Source organism: Rhinolophus sinicus, linkage group LG13 (genome assembly GCF_036562045.2).
Source record: "Rhinolophus sinicus isolate RSC01 linkage group LG13, ASM3656204v1, whole genome shotgun sequence".
Classification (NCBI taxonomy): domain Eukaryota; kingdom Metazoa; phylum Chordata; class Mammalia; order Chiroptera; family Rhinolophidae; genus Rhinolophus; species Rhinolophus sinicus.
In genome coordinates, this window is record NC_133762.1 from 8,633,733 (window position 1) to 8,658,754 (window position 25,022).

The 25,022-nt window shown below is 40.8% G+C and overlaps 1 protein-coding gene across 10 annotated transcripts in view; it reads right to left on the reverse strand.

Moving 5' to 3' along the window:
• The window catches only part of CHD2 (chromodomain helicase DNA binding protein 2), a 94,796-nt gene that overhangs the window by 55,200 nt on the left and 14,574 nt on the right, over nt 1-25,022 (reverse strand). For 6 of the 10 annotated variants that reach the window (XM_074317486.1, XM_019726690.2, XM_019726692.2 and 3 more), the window contains 11 exons: nt 21,030-21,261; nt 17,605-17,691; nt 15,794-15,855; nt 11,004-11,111; nt 8,853-8,993; nt 7,430-7,563; nt 6,273-6,498; nt 5,430-5,530; nt 4,371-4,415; nt 4,022-4,200; nt 2,203-2,327 (listed from right to left, as the gene is read on the reverse strand). In XM_074317486.1, the coding sequence (XP_074173587.1) occupies nt 2,203-2,327; nt 4,022-4,200; nt 4,371-4,415; nt 5,430-5,530; nt 6,273-6,498; nt 7,430-7,563; nt 8,853-8,993; nt 11,004-11,111; nt 15,794-15,855; nt 17,605-17,691; nt 21,030-21,261 (1,440 nt within the window). Of the gene's footprint in view, nt 1-2,202; nt 2,328-4,021; nt 4,201-4,370; nt 4,416-5,429; nt 5,531-6,272; nt 6,499-7,429; nt 7,564-8,852; nt 8,994-11,003; nt 11,112-15,793; nt 15,856-17,604; nt 17,692-19,602; nt 21,262-25,022 lie in introns of all 10 variants that reach the window. The other 4 variants (XM_074317487.1, XM_074317485.1, XM_019726691.2 and 1 more) reach the window with 2 other exon arrangements.

Genomic DNA, 25,022 nt, shown 5'->3' on the forward strand with positions numbered 1-25,022 from the left:
AGAAAGGGAAGAATCCATGTTGCAAACATTAAAAGATTCTTGAAAATCAGGCCACTGGAGGTTTACACATTAAACACATGCTTATTAATCAGTGAACCAGACAGAACTGGCAATAATATACTCGTACAAGTTAAAAGCAGCTTAACTGATTAGAAAAACAAGACATTTAATTCGCCAAGAAGAAATTAATTTTTTTAAATACATTCTGTGTTCCACAGAATGGCTAGTTTTAGAGAAAAGGTGCAGAAGAGAACAAAGCAGAACATACTCAGGGAAGAGAGAAAAAGGAGGCTGTATCCCTATAAATCTCAGGCACCCCTAATTGTACGTACTGTTCAGATACAGCGTTTTCCTCTGAGTAATTTCTCTCATGTCCCGCTCACCTTTCTTCATCAATGGGGAGGAAACAGGGGGGAACTTTATCCAACATTTCCTCTCCCAAACAAACTGCCACTGTCCATATATATATACACACAATAAAGTCGATTTGAGTGAATTTGCTCCTCTTTCTGAAACTAGACCTAAACAGCACACTGCTTAAATAAATGTGAACGGTTCCTGTGACCAGGCTCTCAGAGCTGCGTGGGTCCTCAGCTGATTCTGAATTGGTCAGTTTAAAGTAAAACATGCTGGGCAAGGACTCGACGTGAAACATGGTGGGACTCTGGACAAAGGACATGACATCTGTGCTACTAAGAGCCCTGACTGTAAAACTTCGTAAGGTCCCACTGAGCTTTTCAATGTCCTTTAGGAAGATTAGGGCTCACTGTTCTCTGAAACAAACAGAGTTTTCAAGCAATTTAGAATAGTTCTAGCAGGCCCACATTCTCAGTCATATAAAGTAGATCTCAGGCTCTCTAATTTGCACAATGGAACTTTAAATATTGCATCAGATTTACAGGACCAAGAGTAGTAGGCGGTTCAATTGGGAAATAGTCATTGTATACATATCCCTATATAACTAGACAAAAACAGTTCACGTGCTTTTAGCTTCAGGCTGTCATCTACCACTGAAATAAGAATTTCTGCTTTACTCTAAACACTGAAGAATTAAGAGTTTGCACGTGGGAGAATTAGCAAACAGGTAAGCATTAAAGGTACTTCTCACACTGTATGCTCCGTGAGGACATGGAAATCATGTGTGTCTTCATTCACTGTTACATCCTCAAGGCCTAGATGGGGCCCTAATACCCAGTAATTAAGGAGTACTTGAATTTGCAATTGAATTTGGTGAATAAAATTTCTGAGTACTGTCTCAGAGTATCTTTAAACCTCAAGCGTTATCAATGTCTCATCTCTTCTTTCTCCTAAAATACAGGTGGCTTTGTTAAAAACAGTAAGGATAATTTCTCGGGTTCAACTGTTTAGACCTTCCTCTAAATGGGAGCGCAATCTCAGGTGTGTGTGTGGGGGGGAGGGAGGCAGGTGGGGGCTCAGAATCACACTATCCTTCAGCATCACTGTAAGAATTAAGTTAAGGCTTTCCCTGGCCTAGGAAGAAAATGAATGAGAAAAAGACATTTTCTTTTCTTCTGAGAATAAGTCCTTCCGCACCAAAGATTTGAGCACACACTAGACATTTAAACTGCTGAACAACATATTCTGACACGTTCTCCGACTATGACAAATTCCCCCCAAATAACTAAATAACAAAGTATAGCTGTCCCTTGGCATCCGTGGGGGATCAGCAGGTCCAGGGCCCCTGTGGGTACCAAAATCTAACGTTGCTCAAGCCCCTTATATGAAACGGGTAGTATGTGCGTGTAACCTACACACATCCTCCCGTGTACTTTAAATCTTCTCTAGATTACATGTAACACCTAACACAACATAAATGCTATGTAAATAGTTGTTATACTGTATTGTCCAGGGAATACTGACAAGGAAAAAAAGGCTGTACATGTTTAGTACAGATGCAACCATAGTACATGCCAGCAACACCGTAACTTTTCTCCCCCAACTATTTTCGATCCACAAGTGGTTGAATCCGTGGATACAGAACCCATGGATACAGAGGGCCGACTACTCTAGACTTCAGATTAAAATGGTATTACACATACATAAAAACTCTATGATGGGACTTCTCCCAATCACATAATTTTTTTTTTTTTTTCTGTAATACACAGTAGGAAGAATTCTTTGCATCTAACAATAAAGAAACCATAAACAGTAAAGAGAATTCCAAACGTATTTTCTACTTACTTGCACCAGGAATGAGCAAGCCAGTTGAGACCTTCTAGCTGATAATCGCGGAGTTCTAGATTCTCCCCTCCTAAATATGCCGGCTGTTTCTTTAAAGCCACAAATCGTGGTCTCTGTTTCAGGGCCTGAAAAACAAAAATTAACAAAGCCTGGGTCTGAAGAAAACTTTCTTCCTGTTTCTATGTTAAAATGCTAGCCACAATTTATATGTTTGGCATCAAAGCATAAAAATCCAAATTTCACATCTGAATCACCAACCCAAGCACCCCACAACTCCCTTCATCGTGGTCCATATTCCCAAAACCAGACTGTATCCCAGACTATAAACTTGCTCTTCTCCTAAGTCTGTGAACATCATTAAATGGCACTTATTTCACATCATCTCCACTCTATGGCAGTGAGTCGCCTATTTCCAGGTGGGTGTTACCTTACTCTGAACAACAGTACGAAACAATACCTCTGGGAAAATCCGTATACCCAACATGCAGAACTTCACCATAATGACATTTGTAAAGTCTGAAATGCAGCCCACCTACCTTGAAACCCCAACTGTGTGAGTGTGATTTTCTGCAGGAAAGGACGCAGTTTTCACCTCCAAAGGTGCGAAGAACAGGGGGCTAGAGTAAGGTCAAGTCTCTAAGGTTTGCACAGAATGTGGATTTTGTGGCCAAATCAGTTTGTGAAACAATGGATTAAAAAGATACATAAATTCCATGACTCGTGACTTTTTCAAAGTTAACATGCTTGCGGATATTGTGAATTTACGGGAGAAATCCATTCCGGAATGCTTCCCAAATTCACTTGGCCACAGGAGTCCCCACTGATACTTCCCTGGTCCTCACACTATTCCTCCCTCATGCACTTGTGACATCTTCCCAGCTGGAGCCTCTGGCGCTAAGAACTGCTTGCTCTGGAGTCTCTTGCATACCGGCCTTAGAGGAAGCTTTCCACATAAAACACTGTTTCCATCCTGCTGCTTCACTCAGCAGGGTCGGCGTAGCAACACCCATAGAAGAAAGTCAAAATATTCTTCAAGGTATTCCAGACACACACTGTGGCCCGAATGCACTCACCGCCATCTCTCCCAACCCTGAGTCTGTAAGTCGTCGTGCTGCACTACAGACATGTCTTTCTTTTGATATAGTTCATGGGAGGGCAACAACCTGGACCCTGCTGTCTGTCTGTCCAGCATCGATCCATTCTCCAAGGACCGGGCAGCTCAAGTACAAGTTCATCTTTAAAACCTACCACGATTACTGGAGCTCAGTAACTTCTACCCCTGTCTGTACTTCTCTGACCAGAGTCCTAATCACACTCACTGACCCTCAATTACAAACTGCTTTTCAGAGGGGTTTGGTGCCAGGAACTCAAATGTCAACTTCTCAGACACAGAGCCCATGTCTTACATACACTTTTATTAGTGGGGACCCAAGGACACCACTTTACACGTACAATGAAAGAAAAGTATCTGTACAATCTGGCAAATAACAAAGCCAATATATTTGGTTTCTAATCCAGAGACACTCCCCTTGGCTGTCCCTTTTCTTTAAAGTATTTAAATTCTTTCAAGTATTCTCAACAATATCCCCAACTAGCTGTATCTCATTTTATAAATCATAAGAGTAAAGAAGTCAGCAAAGCCATTATACAACTCATCCTCTCCTCTTATTTATTCGTCTTTGGTGTCAAGATTAAATCATCTTCTTTCTCTTCCAAGATGGAAATTACCATTTCCTTTTGTAATATTTTCCCATCTCTGTGTGACCAGCCCTTTGCATTTACACAAAAAATTAAAAACCAAAGCCAGCCATCACCATACCTTGCACTCTCTAGTCGGGATGGTTTTTGAGTTGTTCCGACTCTGGAAGCTGTCGATGCAGCTCTGGAATTTCTTTCCAATCAAGGCTTCGTCTTCCCAGCTGCACTCTGAGTAGGGCAGTCCCATCCATTTGCATAAATATTCAGGTTCATTCGAAGGTGCCGGCTTCCGACTATGTGCTATTTCAGACATAAAAATGCTCACATCAACAATAGTCAATTAAAGGATAGAGGCGACATTCGGTTTTACCTCTACCTAATGAAATACCATGTGTCAAAACTGTAAATACTCTGCAAAACACGAACTGCTCTTAAATGCTAAGCATTTGTAAACACGGTCTCTTGCTTACCTGGAAAATCTGTTTGGCCCAATGTAGATTTGCTTGTCTTCATAGCTAAACAAATGGAAGATAGAAAAGTTACCACTATCCTCAAGTCAAGAGTGACATTTTAGGTCCTATACATAAAAATATACAAATAAACTCTATTTTACATCTTAAAAAGAAGAACAGGTCTGGTTCTCACAGCCCTGCCCAGCTATTTCCCCATTTCTCTGTTCCCCAGTTACAAAACTCCCCTGGAGAGTTGTTTTTACTCACTGCCCTCCTCCTTCTCTCCTGAAGCCACCCCACTCAGGCCTGCTCCCCCACCACTGCATGAATACACTGCACCAGCAGCACCATACCTACTGCCAGCTTTCAAGGGTCAAGTCTCAAGTCCAGTCCTCCCTGTATTTGACCAGCAGTACCTTCTCCTTCCTGAGCCATGTAAATCAATCGCCTGCTCTCTCTCTCTCTCTCTCTCTCTCTCTCTCTCTCTCCCCCCCCCCTCCCATCCCCTCCCCTCCCCTCCTCTCCTATCTCACCGACTCTCCTCTCTCAGTCTCCTTCACTGGTTTCTTTCTGACTTCCAGAAGCTGGAATGCTCTCAGACTTCCTGTTCTTACCATGCATACTATTTCCGATGATTTATTAAATCTACATACTGATAAATTCCCAAATGTAAATCTCCAGCCCAGACTAAAAGTTCTAGGTTCCAGCCTCACATGTGCTACATGCTTCTCAACAGTCTCCATTTACATGACTACAAAGTGTATCAAACTGAGCTCGTGTTCCACTCTGCAAATCAACTCTTCCCTGCATCTTTCCACTTTTGTAAATGGTACCTCTATTCTCCTATTTGCTCAGGTCAAAAATCTTGGCATCATCCTTAACACCTCTTTTTCTCATTTCCCCACATCCAAATTTTACCAGATCTTGTTACCTTTTCCTTTAAAGTAAATCTAGGCATCTATCTATTCTCAGAAAGTGAACCTGTAAGATGCATTGTTTAATTTGCATAACTCCCAAAAGCAAAAGCCATTATTCCTGGAGCTCAAACACTGCTAAAATAAGTTTCCATGTACTTACCTATCACTCTTTCTACTATCTGATACTGTTTGTTCAACTCTGAGGCTAGCTCTTGTTGGCAGTTGAAATATTCCACATCTTCAGGAGTAACTTTCCCTAACCTGTACAGAAGACAGAAAAAGTGCATACTCATTACATTTGGGAGATCTATACACATCTATCAAAGCAAAGTCAGAGATAGGAAAGGAATCTTATCTTTACTTCTACCTGTCCTTTTAGTAATCCTTTATTAGTAATTAGACCAGAGAATTTACAAAAAACAAACACTTTTAGAAAATACTAAAAACCTCACTCATAAGAAACACCAGTCGCTCTCCTCTCTGATGTGGCTTATTTATAAAGAAACCTAACTATTTTGTGTGATAACTTCATGTTTCTAAACAGACCCGGACAATAAAACTGTCCAGACTTACAAGAGAACATGCCTTTATATATATACACACATACATATATATACGTATACATACATACATGCTTTAGGAGTGATTAAGCGTGGCGTTTTTTGAGAACTAGTTATTCTTAGCATCATAGCTCTATAAAAGGACAACAGCAACTTGAAGTTAGATATTACTATACCACCGGGAATTTTCAATTTCTATGCTTTACAACCTACCCCTATCCTAGGGCTACATATTTTTATTTTTGACTCGAAAGGAAAAATGTGATTTAGTGAAGCAGCATATTTTGCACAGTCATAAAACAGGAAGTAGAACCCCTCTGTCCCTATTCTCACACAAAATAACCTGATTACATTACGCTGACCCACAGCTGTGTGCGCAGGGTTGAACCTTCCCTTCCCTCAGGCTGCAAACATAGTTTTTCAATCCACAATGGAAAATGTACCATTGCTTGATCTCATCCTCTTTCTTCTTGAAGTTCTCGAGTTTTTTTAGGCCCTTCACTTTCTGTTGCTGCAAGGATTCTTCACTCTCCCACGTGCTATGGATGTAAGACCAACCCTTCCACTTGATGAGGTACTGGACTTCACCTTCATCCTTTTCAGGGTCAAAGTCACCACTGGGGTCTCCATTCGCTTCAATCGCGTATACAGTAGTAGAAGCTCCAGTGGCTGCAAAAACGATTCAGTCTTTAATGGACTTTAAAAAGTACATGAAACCAGATATTGAAAAGTTTCTCAAGTATGCAATTGTCTAAAGAGTCTCTTTTTGGTTAAAGCATCAAAATCCTTTGGCTTGAAAAAGCAGAAATTCACAACAATACAGGATAAATCAAATCAGTAATTTCAAATATTTTCAAAACGCAAACACTGTAAAATGTGTTCCAAAATTTGTTGGTGAAATCAAAAGATATCCTTGTGTCCAAATACAATAAAAATGGAACTAATGTCCTTTGAATCCCTAACACAGAAAACAAAACCGTCTCTACAAGCAGATTAAGAATAAAGTAAGAAGATAATAATCTCCCCACCAATGACCTATCCACCCAAAGTTCTCTGTTAACTCTCTTAACTTCAAGTAAGGCCAGATGAAAAAAAAAAAGGAATTAGGTATTATTTTGATATCTCCTATATGGAAAGATTACTTTATAAAGAAACTGAGTTATGAGGTATCTCAATTTCAATATTAAAAAAAAAAATCTTAGTTGGTCAGAAGGGTGTGGGCTATTGTTAAGGAAAAAAAAAAATCTTCACTGTCATCCAAATATGAATTGAACCAGTTTCATATTTCTCACAAGGAGATTCAGGAACAACTAAAGGTATATTTGCTTAATGTAATGATCAAGAATCTCTGCCCTATCACTGCTTTTTAGAAAAGATACGTACACAGCGTTACCAGCTTCAGTTTAAAATCTCAAAGACATATTCAACACATCTCTATATTCTCAGTCTCAGCTCTGAAACATGAAGACTGGGTCAGAAAAGCTTCCACATTTCACAACAAATACGGGCACAGACTGCAATTCATCATTTCCAAGTTAAAATACATAAAATTTGGGCCTTCCCGTGCAGGTAGAAAAACTGGCTTCCCCGAGACCCGTACCTCCTTTCTTGCCCAGCCTGGAATCTAAGACCTTCTCAATAGTCTCACTGTTATCCTGCTGCTCATCAACCCCTTCCCCAGTCATTTCGATGAGGTCATCGGAGTCCGTCTCAAAGTCATCATCTTCTTTGTAACTGCAGGAGAAACAGCGCTGAATAAACAAGAAACTATCTTTCCAGAATGGAACACTGCAATACACAGCATCATCAGAGTAAGGAACCACACCTTTGGGGCTCCAACAGGCTGTTTTACAGATCAGTCATATATATAAGGTGGGCTCCAAGTTCATTTTTTGCTACTCAATGTATTAATACATGTTCACAGAAAACTGTAGGAAAGCTAACTCATATTTGAAGCTATATTTATAGTGATTTGTGCAAGCAAGATACAGAAAGCTACCAGAACATCCCTGTGTTTCCATTTTTTAGTGACATCCTTACTATGCAAATGAGGAAACTACATATGGTACCAAAAAAATGCATAACAAATAGAAAAAAGTGCTACTATAAGGCATAACCAAAGCAATTATTTCTAAGATTTACATGTTTCAACCCTGTATTTTGTCTCCCAATAACAAGAATATGAAATTTAAGTAGTTTCAAACTGTTGAGAACCTCAACATTCTTCCTGGTAATAAAATATTCAAATGTCACCTTCCACCATAGAGTGACAACAAATGGTTTGGGAGTCACAACAAGAGAAACACACACTCCTGGATGCAGTACAGTTGTAGGAGGCAAAAGTGCTAAGCTCTACGTTAGCTTCTTACAGCCTAGTTCCAGCTTTGGAATTATTAACCGGATACACTGGGATTGTTATTATTATCTCCAGTATTCGGCTTCACCATCTCTAAGTAGAGCAAAAGAAACCTGCGCATGCTCTTAAGAGAAAATTAAATGCCCTTTGATGCATATAAAGTAAAATATTAATGTTTATATGTACCTACTCCTTTATTTCATTTTCTATTAAAGCTCATGTTATTAGTAAGCTTGATGAAATTATTATACCCAAACATCAGTACATAAGAATTTCATGTCTGAACTTCTTAAGAATTTGGCTGATTCAAAGAGCAATTAAGAAGCAAGACGACAACCCAAACATCGTTCCTCAAAAAGGATGTTCATGAGGAAAACGTCACGAAGCTACCTCGACAGGACACGACGTGAACTTGAAGCAGTTCTCTTAATAGGAATGAAGGCTTGAAATGAACTATTGCTACTCTTCCCACAGTCCCATTGGCTGCCAATGTTCTTTTTGCAAGAACATGGATCAGATTTTCAAATGCCACCTCAGGATACGTGTCATTATTTTGCCTATCCGATGCATGACCCTGGACTAGGAACCAAGTCCTACCCAACTACACGATCACCCTCACACTCACAAAAATCTCCTAGGAGGTTATAAGAACAACCTCATGCCCCACCTAACATTCTTGGCGGCTCTGCGACGAGTCTGCCTTTTGGGAGTTTCATCGTCATCATCATCATCATCGGAAGACTCTGGCTTTTTCTTCTTTCCACGCTGAGTTTTAGGCTGCTTTTTAACACGAGGTTTGGGCACTGTTCTAAAATGAGAAGACAAAAAATGGCAGTTTTTACTCTATCATTCGGTGTCTACTTCAAATCTATGTAATTGTATTTCCCGGAGTAGGGATACATACACACGTAGAATTAACCAGGGTGGTGGGGTGGGGAGCTGTTAGAAATGTACATTCCTGGGTCCCATTCCCCGAGATTCTAATGCACTAGAAATCTGCATTTCCAACATGAAAGTGGTTCTAATGCTGATAATCCTCAGGCATTTATAGGAGGCACAGTGGGTTCTGGGGCAACGGCTCTCAACTGTTCAAAACTACGCACGCAGTAATGCTGCTGCTGGCATCTCCTGGGCGGGGAAGCTGGAAATAACTACCCAACTTACAAATATAACAGCTTTACTTCTGGGAATTGATCTTACAGATATGTACCAGTACAGGCATAATTAAGATATTCCCTGTATTATTTGCAGTAACAAAAGATCAGAAAAACTCTTACTCGTTCATCGATTGGGAACTAGTTCAGTAAACAGATTACCACAGAACTATTTTAAAAAAGGGAGTTTTGTGTGTACTGATGTAGAAAGATTTCCAAGATAATGAAAGAAAAATGCGTAACAAGATGCATGGAATGTTACCACCTGTACAAAGGGAGAAAGGACAAGAAATAACTACACATACATTTTTCTTATATGTGCATAGACTATACCTGAGCGACACTGCCCTGCCACAGACCCATGGGACACCCTGAGGACAGGTCCTTTCTGGTGACTGCCACGCACCAGCAGGACGGAGCGCCACAAACTAGCTCTCACAGGGAAATCCCCAAACACTCCATCAGTGGTTAATAAGGTGAAAGGAGAAAATAGGAGACGAAAACTCACAACCATATCTATCTGTTTCTCTCGTACCTATCATAACTAACACTGCACAGATGATCAAGGATTCAATAAATCACAGGTCAAATCTAGAAGACAGAACTGGAGTGGCGTTCGGTCCTGAGAGCTTGAACTCAGGTGAAAGGAGACAAAACTCAGCTGATGAATTTCCGTCCTGGGGGATAGGATGGGGGACAGTTATAATGCCCTAGGCCAGGGGTAGACAAGTGTTTGCTGTCAATGGCCAGAGGATAACAATTTTCAGCTTTCCCAGACAGGCAGCAAAATTGAAACTACTACATAGTTTTACTTTTATAACAAAAGAAAGTAAGTTTTCCTTGTTTATTGACAAAATTCAAAAGAAAATAGTAATTCGAGTATTTTTTTGTGATACCTATCTACAAATGAGAAGAACACTGTTCTTTTTGAAGGGGTGACATTTCACTTAATTGGGATTCATACTTAGTGTTCCCTACCATGAAACTATAAACGTTCACCTACAAAAGCTACAGTTGGCTGGCAGGCCATAGAAAACAGGGTGGTGAGTGGCATCTGGCCCACAGGCACCAGCGTGCCAAGCCCATGTGAAGCAACACTGCAAGGAGGTCAATTCTCCTGAAGCCTCTGCCTTAGGCCTTTCTGCCCCGTCCACAGTTCCTTGTGTTGCCATCTCCCTCTCTAATCAAAAATAACCAAAGGTTCCTGCCACCTTGGCCTGCTTCCTTCTCTGCAAATTGTCTGCTTACTGTTATATACAGGAGCTGAACAAGGTAATCAACAGTGAAGCAGGCTTTCGACCAGACAGCAGTGTTTCACAAAACGTAGTTCCTCCAAAAAAGAACTTGTACACAAGTCAAATACACAGGGAGCTTATTTTAAGAGCAGAGGATACATTCTTCCCCCGTAAGTAATGGGCCAGGGAGTAAGAAACAGGAAGAGGCCCTCCGAGCCACGTGCCACGCAAACACTGACATTGAATAGATGCCAGTCATCTGATCACTAGCTAGCGATGTGGGCTGGCAAGAAGTGAACCAGACACTCAAAACCCAGAATCACAACACACTGCTTCCCACCAGGTAAGGCTTGCATTCGAGCACTGCATCATTTCAATCGAACACAAGTTAAGCTGGACCAGAAGCAGATGTTGAAGCGAACACTGCACCTTCTGGGGACGGGTCTTCTGGCTTTCACTTTTTTCTGCTCTGGCTCACTCTCTGCACTGGTGCCTTGCTCCTGTTCATCTTCTGAGGGCTCCCGTTTCCATTTTTCTCTGTGATCCAAAGCAAAACAGAATAATTTTTTTCTAACAGAATTCCTCCTGACTGTTTAGCTTAAAGAATCTGACAACACCGATTTTGATCTAATTATCCAAAAGCAGAACATGTATATTTTAGATATTATGCTACAAGGGATTTATTCCAGCGCCACTGAAATTTTGGTTGTGTTCCCTCCTGGACTATGTAGTATCTATTCCTATTTCATCTCTGGTAACAAAAATAAATGAAAATGGAAACTAAAGATGCATTTTTTTAAACTACTTGTTCTGGGGGAAAAATGCAGTGAAATCTCATATTGTATTTGATTTTACTCTTATACTATCATTGACCAGACTGAAGCCATAATACAATATTCAATCAGTGGTTCTCAAATTTTAGCATGGATCAGAACCCCCTAGAGGGCTTATTAAAACAGATTTTGGGGTTACAGCCACAGTTTCTGATTCAGTTAAGTGATGTTAGGCCTAAAATTTTTAATGTAACAAATTTATAGATGACACCAATAGTGGTTAGAGACTTTTGAGAACTACTATACTATGCTAACATCTTTAGAATACATCTGAGGAAACAGTCCCTAAAATTATTTTTCAATGACAAACCTCCTACCTACTAAATTATCTGTGCAGCTAACAATGTAGTTTTTAACAATTACTAGATATGGTAGGTGTTCTTTGATCCTTGAGTTTTTAGGAGGCATGAAAAAGCCACACCCTACAGGTATCCTACTACCCCAAACAGTTTCTAAAGTTTCCTTGAAAACCAAACAAAATATCACAGGGACTTAGCTCATTTCTCACCTGCAGGGAAGAAGGAAGAAACATACAATAGCTACTGGGCATGGGAAAAAAAACACATGCAAGTACCTGTGGTTTCTTTGTAAATGAAACAATTACCACTGTGCCTCTTGGTCTGTGTATAGGAAATGAGGCGATTTTAAAGACAACTGTTGCAGAATTACAAAGTAGGTCAAAGTAATTAATAGTGGAAGCTTGTTGCAAGAAGGTGGCTGATGTGCAAATTCCTGACAACCTTACTAAAAGGTGCAGGAGCCACCCTACACCTGAGTTAGTGTAGATGTTAGAAATAAATAAAAAAATTCATGCCTTCCATGAAACGGCAGTGGAGCACTTTTATGTGCATTACCGACACTGTTTCATATCCATTTCTCTAGCAGTAGCTTAGCTGACTCCTGTGGGCAGTGCCATTTTTGCTCACCTCCGTACTAGCGCTTAGCTCAAAGGCAGGCAAATAGATACCCCTTTGTTAAGTAAAGCAATAGTTAAAGAATGAGTCCTATCAGTGTATCAGTCAGACAGGTAGGGTACTTTTGGAAGCAGAGGCCTATCAGCATTGCCTAGTATTCTTGTCTCTCTTGAAAACAAAGAACTCCTTAAAACAAAGAACCTTGGGCATCTGTCTTACTCTCCTTCCCTAAAACCTGGTACAATGCAGGTTTACCCAAGAAGCCAAGGAATAAAGTGATAGCCAGCAAGGAAGAAAAGAAGATGTCTAGCAATCGGGAGATTGGCACATGGGGCTTCAGTGTCCCTTGGACCAAGTCCAGAACAGCTGACCCTTCAGAAGGGGCTCACACTGTCAACCAGAGAGAAGTGGTTTCACAGGAACAAGCTTGAAAGAACACGTACAATTAAGACCTAAGGGAGAACAGATCAGATGAGAAACATCCTAAGTGTTGCCTGTCATTTACGTAACCACCAGGAACTGAGAATCTAAATGAGGGCCGCTGGAAGGTCCAGTTCTATACTTCAGGAGACGAAAGTGGCAGTGAACATTGAGAAAATGGGTATTGAGGCTCGAGTTTTCCAGTTAAATTACAGACTTACGGACAACCAGGAGGGCTCTGACTCTTCCAATATGAGAATGTAAAAAAAAACTTAACAAATCAACTGATCCACAGGCCTCCGCCTTGAGTAGGAAACTAAAGCCCTGTGAGAACAAGTTGTTTGGCTACGTGTCAAACCCCAGCCCGGCTCCTCTCAACCACAACCCCCTGAAAACCAAAGAACCAGGAAAAACTACAGCCAGGCTTACACGTTCTGCGAGGATCTGGACAATCGGAGACTTACAAGGCCTAAGTGGTTTTGTATGTATGTGTATTTGAAATTAGCTGGATTATTTTAAATTTTGCTTGAATTTTCAAGAACAGGATTTTAAAAAGTACGTTAGCAATATTAAGTCAGTTTGTATAAGAGATGAGGTGAAAAGAGCATCAGTTACAAAAAGATTACTTCCCGACCCTGCATACATGTATTGTGCGGGAGCATTATGGGGTCTAACTTCTAATTTTTTAAAATGCTACTTCACACTAATACTCAGGGAAGTTAGTCCCTCGTAAGATTGTATTCTTCAAACATGTCAATGTCATAAAAGCAAAGAAAGCCTGTGAAAGGCTCTAAAGAAACCTGTCCACTAATACAATATCGAAACTTAGAGTGGATCTTAATGTTATAATTAAATGTTATAATGTTATAAAAAAATGGTATAAAAAACTAGGTCTTTTACATATTACATATTATTGGGTCAATTGACAAAAACGGGAATATGTATTAGACAGAAGTATTTCAGCAATGCTAAGTCTATTTATGTTAAAACTGTATTGTGCTTATGAAGAGAATATCCTTAATTCTTAGGAAATACACACATAAGAATTTAAGGGTAAAAGGCTATGATGTATGAAATTGTCTTAAATGATTCAGAAAAAAATGTTACATGTGCCATATATAAAGAGAAGACCCACAACAATAACGCAAATGGGGCAAAAATGGTAACTAATGGTAAGTTACACAAGCATTCTTTGTGCTATTATTATTATTCTCACAACTTTTCTAAAGTTTGAAATTCATTCCAAAAAAAAAGTTTAAAAAAATAGCTCCTGTTAAAAAACTTTACAATCTGTGCTACAGTCTGCAGGGTTTCAGAAAAGCACCTTCCTGTGCTACTATTTCCAAATTTCCCCTTCCTCTGACTAAGTCTGAATTCTGAAATTCGTGGGCACACACGCGATGAGGTCGGTTACATGGGCTGATCACAGGCCCCTTTAGCCTTGCAACCTGGGTCACAGCAGCTGTAGGACCTCCTCCGAGTGACCTTACTAATTCACTGGTTCAGGAGAAGAACTCGCCACAAGCCCAGTACCCACCAGCTGCCCAGAGGACGGCAGGAAATGAGGAAAGCCTGGTGGCCAAACAAACAAGGGTGCTGGGAACCACCTCAGCTGTGGCAAGAAAGCGCCCCAGGGCAGGGAAGCAGCGTTCCAGAGGACACACACCCCTCTGCAAGGAATTAAAACTTTCTACTCTAGGGAAAGAAAGGCCCGTGAAGACCCCTTAAAGTTGCCAACTGGGGAATTCTTAGGATTGACATGACAGGCAAAATTCCGTATCGAAGCCAGTCAAACAAGGAAGACTGATGAGTTGTAAATGGCTGAAAAGACACAGGTGGGCTCCTGCACACCAGGAAAAGGCCATTACAATGGGAAGTCGGAGGTTCTAAAGCATAACACTGTCTGGATCCCAGTCAAGAGACCAGCAGAAGGTAGCCACATGGAGGGAAAAGCACATCCAGGGGCTTCCCAAAGGCTGTTTACACTGGTCAACTGAGAACACAATCTCCCTAGCGGGCCATGGGACTGGGGTAGAATAAAAACCTTCTAAGATACCAAGAAGTGCAGGCTTGCCTGAAGTTACTATTTTTTCAACTCCAACTAAACATTTAGAACACAAATGCAAATTATAGGTGCTCTGAGGAGAATAACATTAAACGCTTGACTTAGTATGCTTTCCAATAACTCTGTCAGGCCAACAGAATAAGCATGAACCTATTCTGAAGACGAGGACATGGATTTTCAGAACTCAAATTACTTTGCCTTAGGCCAAATACTTATATAAGATTACTAATATTTTAGAACAGAGAATACATAACTGGGGCTCTTACTAGGGTCCATGGACAACTGTTAACCATGAGAACTCCCTGAATTTGTGTGCAAAGTTTTGAATATCTACATATATCAGAGGAGATGGGCCGTCAAAGGGATCACACTACTTCCAAACAATTTAAGTATTTCTCAAAAAAAAAAAAAAGTCAAATATTTTTTCACCAGAAACAGAAAATTTTTCAAATAAATTTTAAAATAACATATAAAGGAATTTCACAATTACCCAAAGAATTAAAAGTTTCTGTCTTAGGAACTGTAGTATTAAAATGAATGGAAATGACAATGTGAAATTTCATACTAAAAACGGGTGCCCAACCAACATTATCTTGCCAACACAAAGGACAAATGGAAATGAAGGACGGCAAATCTAAATACGTTCCTTGCCTAATTAGAACAGAACACCAAATTCGTATTTGGTATCTGTGCAGATTTTTAGGACAAAAATGACTGGGCTCACTGGGGTAGCCAGATGGACTAAGTGGGGGATTGCCCCCAACAAGGAGCCCAGGCCCGTGTAGAATACTTACATGTGGAAAAGCGAGAATCTTGGGCTTCGTGTGCTGCTGCTACAGCAGGGCAAGCTGGACAGTGACCCAAGATAACAAGAGACAGAAGCAGACTCTGGGACCTGGGGCAGACTGAAGACGCAGGAAGGCGGTCCCAGAGATGCTGACATGCTCCACGTACGAGGGGAAGGAATGTCCCCCATGAAAGACTTACTGTTTTTTCAGCTGCCTCTGGCCTCTTCTCTTTGGGCTCCCACTCTCAGACCCGCTACTTGCCTTCAGTGTGTGAGGGGGAGAAATGATCACAGACTTTAATTCACAGTTCTTAGGGACACCACCACCCCCTGGTTCAACAATCCACTCCACATAACATTATTCAGTAAGAGCTCTTAGACAGAAAGGGACTGAAGCACTTGTTTGGCAGTGCTCATGCTTCCTTTGCTTTGGAAATTAATTTCTGTCTGTTATCACCGACTGCTCTCAAGGCCAGGGAGTATTTCTCTCACCTTGACTTTTCTGGGATGATGGAAATGGTCCATATCCAAAATATCTAATATCACAGCTGGCAGCCACATGTGACTACTGAGCCCCTGACATGTGGCTAGTGTGACTAAGAAATGGGATTTTTCACTTTACTCCATTTTAATTTTAAAAGCCACATGTCTAGTGGTGACCCTACTAGATATTGCAGATCTAGGTTATCATGAAAATGCCACACAACATTTCATGTGCCATTAAAGGCAGTGATTACTGATCTAGTTCATTTTAGACTCATTCAAGAGCGTGTTCAATCATAAGCCGAAAATGCTCACTAACAGTTTGAGGCCAAGGAAAGACATCTGAACAGCTCTTTCTCCTCCGAATTCAGCAAAGTGGCAAACTCCTCTGATTGCTGTTAGTCTTGTGCCCTACAGAGAATGTGTTGATTTATATACAAAAGAGAAAAGGATTTACAAAGCTGTGTGATTGGTTGCAACAAACATGGCTCAGTAAGCTAGTCCTAAATGCTATGGAAAAAGGAAGCTAAGGCAAACGAGCACAGAGGTCCCTCCAAACACAACACCATAAATGCAATGCAGATGTTACAGCCAATTAGATTATTTAAAGTACATTTACTAAAACCCACCCTCACCTAACTTAACCTTGGGCTATTAACATTTAGCTTTCATCGGAAGGATGTTATATAGCTAAGAATAGCGAAGTCCTCCTAAGATGAACAAGGGGGACATTTCACTGAGAGACAAAAGAACATCTCTTCAGAACGTAGTCTATAAACATAATATAGAGGTAAGAATCCACAAAAATATCACACAAACTGAGAAAGGTGAGAAAAATCTGATTCTATAGAAACCAAAGAACCCAGTACATATAGTAATTGTAAAATCATCCTTCTATTCAATCTCTCACAATTAGAATAGACAGTAAATGTGTGAAACACTTTATACTGCACACTGAAAATGAGCTCAGAAACCCAATTTAAAGAAATTAGATAAAATACATTAATTACTATGTCAAGCCAACTCTCCTTCCTTTCTCCTAAATAAATCTGAAACTACCTCCATTGTTATATTTCTTTACCAGGCAAGTTACTTATTTGACACAATCAAAGAGATTTAGAAATTAGATATTTAAAAAAGTAATTTCTTGCTACAATCAATTTCACTATGAAAAAAGTAAAAAATAGAAAAAGTGACAACAGGGTGTAAATGTCTATTTCATTGTTTTGTACACCTGAAACTAAACAAGCAAAAAAATTACAACAAAATGGTAAGCCAGTCTGTATAATATTCTCACATACTCTACTAACACATTCACTATGACATGATCTTTCTGGTCGTTTCTTTTTTATTAAAGCCACAAGTGGCTTTTTCATGCAGTACTGTGTTGCAAAAGCTCACATCAGAGTCACTTAACTCCCACGCCTGAAGTTCAGTCTTCTTAACGGTAACACATACTACAGTCAGAAAGGATGAGGTAAGATAAGGAGTTTCAATGTATCCCCTTAAAACATTCTTTTTTTCTTACCTCCTCCTTAATATTAAATCGTGACGGTTCTTGTCTGCTTCGGTTTGACCGCCTAACCCCATAAACATCAGGATATTCTTCCCACATCTGTAAAATTAACAGATCATGCATGAATCTTTTTTTCTTGACCCCCATTTACTATTTTCATTACTGGAACATGTATTTTAATTTAAAAGAATTCAAGTAACTATCAAAAGGGTTGCTCTGTTTTATTTATGAGACGATAATAAAATACCATCTTTAAAAAGAATAAGGCATATTATCTAGAACACATTAAAGTTTAACAACCCCTATTCATTACTAATGGCTATTAAACTATATGGCACACTGCTTATCCATCATTGAAATGCAAACTTACAGTTGAGTAATACGGTAAAGCAAGAGAACAATTGCTCCCACTAAAGACAAAGTATTTACTGATGAATTTTAAGTTCCTAATGCTTTTCAGTTTCAGCACTGACTGCATATTGATCCACCTGAAAAACTCAAAACATAAGCAGGGCATCACCAAGTCTAATTAAGAAAGAATCGGAGTATTTGTCTATTTCTTTAAATTCCTCAGGACATGTAGTGCAAATTAGGTATTTCTAACATTTAGCTACAAGTTCTCAGAATGAGCACCACTGCCATCCTTTCTCTAGCACATCTGATTTTATTTCCTACCAGTAACTAGCCATTTGCTTTTAAGGACTATTTTCAATAACAGTTCTCACCAATGATCAAAAAAAATAAAGCTCAGAGGGATTACTTACTTAAAAAGAAAATTTTTTTTCACAATATATTAACACTATCTTATAAAAAGTCTCAAACGAATAAACCCAAAGAAAAAGTGTAAAAGGCACCCTCCTTCCTCAGCCTCTAATGATTAGAATCTAACCCCCATCGCACTCTCTTCCCAGATTCTGCTGCTAAATATATTGTATGGTCTTTTAAAAAATCCATCACATATAGGTAAAATGAATGTGAACGATTTGTAGCACACTGAGATGAAAATGTGTAATAGGAATCAAACACATAGAAGAGATACCTGACAGCCAAGATTAGAAAGGTGGGTCTGTCATCAGAACACAGGTGACAGCTAATGTCAGGAAAATATTTGGAAAGAGGGGGAGCCACTGGCTGAGACTCATGAAATGTGTGGAAAGTAGACCTCAAAAAAGACAAAACTGGTGAAAGACGACCCAGAAAAAAACAAAGCCAAGGGAAGACATTGCCAATAGTGCTTTTAACAAAAGGTAAGCTACAGAAAAAAAAAGGCCTCCAAAGAAAACAAGTGAGATGTCCCAGGAAACAGGCATTTCAGAACTAGAATCCAATGTACTCATGTGATCCAGTGTCTTCGGTTTATGAAGGTGAAAAATCCCTAATGGCCTTAGAATAATCTGAGTCAGAAGACAAAAGGTCCAAACAGGAGCCACGAATAACCAAGTGGTAGGAAATCTAAGCCGAAAAGGCAGCAAATGCAGAGAACACTGAACAAATCTGGCCAAGAAAGGAAGGAGACAGAGAACTTTTTTTTCTAGCCCTGTCTGCCAACCCCCACCCCCACCCCTTCTTCGACTTCTGCTAGAGCTATTCATTCTCAACACGGGTATTTATGGAGCTTCTATTACCTGGGGTGGCTAAATTATGTAAGCGTCACTACATCAATAAGTTTTATCATTTAAAAATGTTAGAGAGGCATTCAGGCTCAACTGTTGGGATTTTATTACAGTATACACTGTAATGCATACATCCTAAAATCATCTTGTATTCCTATATGGTTATCTAATTCAACTCTTCAATGAAAAAGCTACCATGTGAAAGGGACGTGTATACAGAAAACAAGAACCTTCTTTAGAAGCTCTCCTTTTAGAGTTATAATCATTAAAGTCACAATCCATTCTCTCACTGGCCAGTATGTCCATCCACGTGCTAAATTGATTCACATTTCAGAACTGATCGCCTTAACTTTAAAAGTATATTTTACTATTTCTACCGGCAACTGTTATTGCTAACCTGAAATTCAGTCTTAGTAGAATTCTTTCTCATCTTTTTAAATGAAGTTAAATGTACAATGTCTCCCAGTTAACAGTGGTGAATCAATCCTAGTCCACGCCATTTCCGTCAAGTTTTGAACACACTACGCAAGTCATGCTTTCTATGGCTTTCTTTACAAGACCTCTCCACTGTAGAGAAGAAAGTTATATCCAGACTTATTTGTGTCTATTATACTTCATTCAAACACGGCTTGTGGTCTTCTGGAAAGAGCACCCGGGCTAGATGTATACACAAAACCAGGCTGAGACATCAGGCTCTGAAGATCACCAAGCCAGGACTTCGCAGCAAGTCAGGGGTAAGTTTCTGAGTTGAACGACACTCACAGCAAGATCTCTCAGTGGTACTTTTACATTAGCAGGGTCTTTTTGAATGAAGACAGTCACCATTTGAATTGTGTCTTGTCAGAGATACCCCCCGACGCAGTCAGCAGGCAACCAGGCACGGCACTCGAGTGGCTGATGGTCACTCTTCTGGTGATGAATTAATTAGCAAGGACAACTTTCATTTTCCTACACCTGACACAGTGTTAGCATTCCACAACCTCCCAGCAGCTCCTAAGGGTCACTTACCGTTAAGAAATGGTTATGCTGGGAACAGAAGAACTGAAATTAACAGTTAATCCCAATTCTGCCTCAAGAGTTAAAAGCAGTTTTGTTTTGTTTTTTAATGTCAGGTCTGTTGAAACTGTTCTGTACAACTTGCAGGTAACTTGCACGATTATGGAAATCTGAGTATGCAGATGTAGATTTGCATCGTAGAAGAATAAAAACTGATTTAGCATAAAGCTTTTAATTTCATTAGTTTTAAATTTCTAAAGCAGTGTTCTTTTGTATTTTCAGTGACGCAAACATTCTTCTCTCAAAATGGAATTTTAAGAGATCAGCTGCATTCTTATGATTAAAAGGAAGTAATTTTTCCCCAGAAGGAATGCATGCCAAAGTCTGGGCATCAGTGAGAAAATGCTATGCAACTTCATTTTTGCTTTTCTGCGTTCTTTGCTGGAAGACTCTTCTGTGAAGCAAAGAATACCTCCACTAACTGGGTACAAATTAACACGTTTATCTGTAACAAGTATTTCTCTTCAAATGTAACAAAAACTGCCCTTATTCTTGGATTGTGATCACCCCTCACTGAGCTTTATATAGAAAGCTGTCTTCTTGCCCTAGAATTTGATGGTTCATGTAATTAGTTTCCTGATAGCCTGTGTCTAATATATCAATGAGTAGAGCAGAAAGCACTCCCCATTTACATCCAGAGACAGTGTATTATTAGAAAAGGTGGTTGTAATTTTCCTTATCAAAATACACTAGTGAGTTTTGGGAAATGAAGGTCTGCTCGCTGGTCGCAGCTAGCAGCGCACTTGTACTGGACAGCAAAGCAGGTACCTTCTTCACATCAGCTATCCGTTCCTTCTTAGAGGCTGGCTTCTCTTTGGCTTCTGGAAGGACTGGCTGGGATTTGGATCCTGCCGATTCGCTCTCAGAGTCTGACGGACTCTCTGAAGAGTCGGAGCTGCTATTGGACTCGCTGCCATGTCCACTTCCTGGATCGCTGCCTTGCTCGCTCTCCGACTGGCTGCCAGAGTCTGAACCAGAAGCTTCTTCAGATGCTGAACGACTTAAAAAAAAAAAAAAAGGAGAATAAAAGAAATTTTAAAAGATTTAAGAACTGCCACATAAATCTGTTTAAAACAAAAATCCTAGCAGTGAAATGACAGTGGATAATTTTGGTAATATAAGATCAAAATTTCCAAATTAACTTTTACATTCTTATATTGCAAATATTGCTATCATGGTCAACAACCCTATTGGCTACCATTCCCTGAGTGCTTATATGCCACAGACCACAGGTTATTTTACAAAAATTCAGAAGGGAGATATTATTTCTCCATTCAGATGGGGAAGAAAAGCAAAACAAAACTAAAGCTCAGAAGTCGTTAAGTAACTCTCCCAGATGACACAGGTAGGGTATGAAACCAGGTCCATCTGTCCAAAGTCTTATCTGTTTAGTATAATCCCTTCCTCAAGACAAAACCAAAACAAACCAACAAACAAAAGAAACCCCAACACAGAACAGAACAAAACCAAGCAAGGTTAACCAAAAAGTAAGAAGGCAAACTGGCTGCAATTATCCAGTCAGTGTTTTCTCAACAATAGGTGCAAATCTCACTTGTCTGGGCAGCTAAATACAAACATACTGGGTTTCCCCGAAAAGACGACCTAGCCGGGCCATCAGCTCTAATGCATCTTTTGGAGCAAAAATTAATATAAGACCCAGTCTTATATTAAAATATAAGGGTCCTATATAAGACCAGGTATAATATAATATATAATATATATATATAATATAATACTGGGTCTTATATTAATTTTTGCTGCAAAAGATGCATTAGAGCTGATGGCCCGGCTAGGTCGTCTTTTCAGGGAAACACGGTACATTAACTCCAAACCAGAGGTCCTGCCTTGCCACCTCCTGCAGTTGAGTCTCAGACCTGGGGGCTGGAACAGAACAAAATAAACCAGAAGAATATGCTGATTCTAAGGTGAAAGCCTAATCCAATACAGACTGTGACAACTACACATCCCCGCCCCTTCCTCATTCCAAACACAGCTCAGGGGAGCAGCCCAAGGCAGGTGACAGCAGAAGCTACAAAATAGGAACAACAGAAGGCTGTAGAAAGATTATCCACTTTGGGAGCCGAGAAGGCAATACACCCTTCCAGTTCTGAAATAGTGAGAAAGCAATTCAGGGGCATGCTGACAGAAGAGAAGATAAAGGACGGAAAGTTGATGGACTGTACAGAAAAAGAGGTGGACAGCTCCCTCAACTCTGCTGCTTAAATACTCTTTTCATTGAGGAGAGAACAGAGAAGGGGAGACAGAACCCAGAGTAACAATAATACCCAAGTCCTTGAGTTTAGCAACCTGGAGATAAGACATGCATGGAACCCCAAAGGGTCAAGAAGGGAGGCTAAGTAGGACTGACCCCCCAATCTTACATGATCCATAGTGAGCGCATTACAGTGCAGGGGTTAAGATGTGTTAAGATGAGGAAGCAATGAGAATGGGGGAGGGAGCTCCTACCTTGGGAAGGAGAGAAGTGAAAAACCGTTTAATTACCTGATCATCTAATAGGTACCCGGCATTACGCAAAGTGCTTTATATGTATTTTGCTTTTTCCCTAGAACAACCCTACTAGGCATTACTATCCCCACATGAAGGATGAAAAAAAGTGGTATTTTAGGTAACCTGGTCAATGACAAAACCAGACCGTGTGTGGGGTAGAGGGAGGGCAGGGTTTCCACCCCATGTCTGGCTCTCAATCGCACATTCTATTATACTCCAGGAGTGCAAAACTTTACAGCCTCAGAAAACAGATCTTCTCCGGGTTATAGCATATCCAAAAGCAGTCAGGCATCCCCGTAACAGTGACTCACCACTGTCAAAGCCGCATTACACTGACTGGCTCCTTGGTCCTTTACACAGCGAACGCCTACTACTCCAGCTAAGCATCTGAAGTCACTTCTCCTCCACCTGTGACCTCTCAGAAGGTGGTCACCAGGCAACAGGAAAGCTGGATGGCACAGTTAAAAAGTGCAGGCTCTGGATGGCCCGGTGGCTCAGGTGGCTGGAGCTCTGTGCTCCTAACGCCAAAGGCTGCCGGTTCAATTCCCACATGGGCCAGAAGGCTCTCAACCACCAAGCTGCCGGTTTGATTCCTCGATTCCCACAAGGGATGGTGGGCTGCGCCCCCTGCAACTAACAACGGCAACTGTACCTGGAGCTGAGCTGGGCCCTCCACAACTAAGTTTGAAAGGACAACTTGACTTGGAAAAAATCCTGGAAATACACACAGTTTCCCAATAAAGTCCTGTTCCCCTCTCCCCCGATTAAAAAAAAGTGCAGGCTCTGGCATCCATGGCTTGGGTCTCAGTCCTCGATCAGCTCTGGCCTGTTCCATCTTTTAACCTGTGCCATCCTCGATGACACTACCTGTACCATCAGGAGAGCAGCAAATGACAGCTTTGCAAGCAGCACTCTGTAAATACCCACGCCTTACCCAAACATCAGAAATTTTGGAACTTCACATCCTAGCCCAGATTCCCCCTCTAACACAAAGTTCTTCCCAGCTAGCACCCATTAGTGAGTCAGTACCACGCAATTCATGGTACTAGTGGGAATTACATGAATAGTTTGGCTTCTACCATTTGCTCATAGGCAGGAAGGTCCAGAGGCAGCTCCAGTCGCCTTGTAAGGGAGCTAAAAGGGCAGTCTGCTTGAAAGGGACGTTGGGGATGACCCAGAAGCTGCATGTGTATTGCCAAGGCTCCATGGCTTGCAGAGGCCTGAAAACAGGGACCAGGCCTGCACACATCCTCCCAACCACCCTAGGCAGGGTCACTGATAACACCCAACTTCCACAGACCCTAGGGAACGTGACCTTCGCCAACCTCTCAGGACTCATCCTTGAACCATTCCTTCCCCTCACCTCCCCTGCTGCAGCCGCACTAAACCATCTGCAGAGCAGAGGAAGCCCTAGTACAACTCACCTCCAACCTCTACTCACACAGCAAGCTAAACACAGCTGATGCTTGAAGCCTCAGGTATCATCATCTCCTCTAGGAAAAAATCCTCTGTGCTCTCCAATCCCAAATTCTGTTCCTACTGGGTGTTTCCACAATATTGTCGCAGCACCTCTGCCATGGCAGTGACTTCCCCTGGGGATTGGAAACGGGCTGCCTCTTTTCAATCCGAGCTCCAACCCCCATGCTCCCCAAGGCTCTCCTTACTTTGTAACACATCCTGGCCTACAAGGCTGACTCCCAAGTCCCAGCTGTCAACATCTATGCAACTTTGCCTCCCATCTGTCCCATCCGTTACGAGTAATTTGGTCACTTGTCAACTTCCCCAACAGACGTGAGAGCTAAGCAGTCTTCTTTGATGTTCCCCGTGCCTGCTGTGCTAGAAAAGGACATGGACGGGAACTTACGGACTTGGCCAGCATATGGAATCTTCTCAAAATCCTTTTGCAATGAACGGCTTAGTGTTTTAACTGCTGCTACAATGCTTGACTCCAGACAAGAAATTAAGGCTGGAATTATAGTTTGGCAATCACCACCAACTTTAATTGACACAGGACCACAGTATGGTCCATATATTGCCATGAAATGTAAAACATTGCAACAAGAAAATGGAAACTCTTCCAACTACCAACTTAAAGAACCAAAGTCACAAAAAGCAACATTAGTCTGCTGAACGTAACTAGAACAGTCTGGTTAGCTAGAAATCCTTTTAGTGTTCTGTGGGAAAAAGCAGTAATCATTACAGAAGTGATGGAAACACCCAATGCCAATCCCCACATCAGGGTATGTGGATATG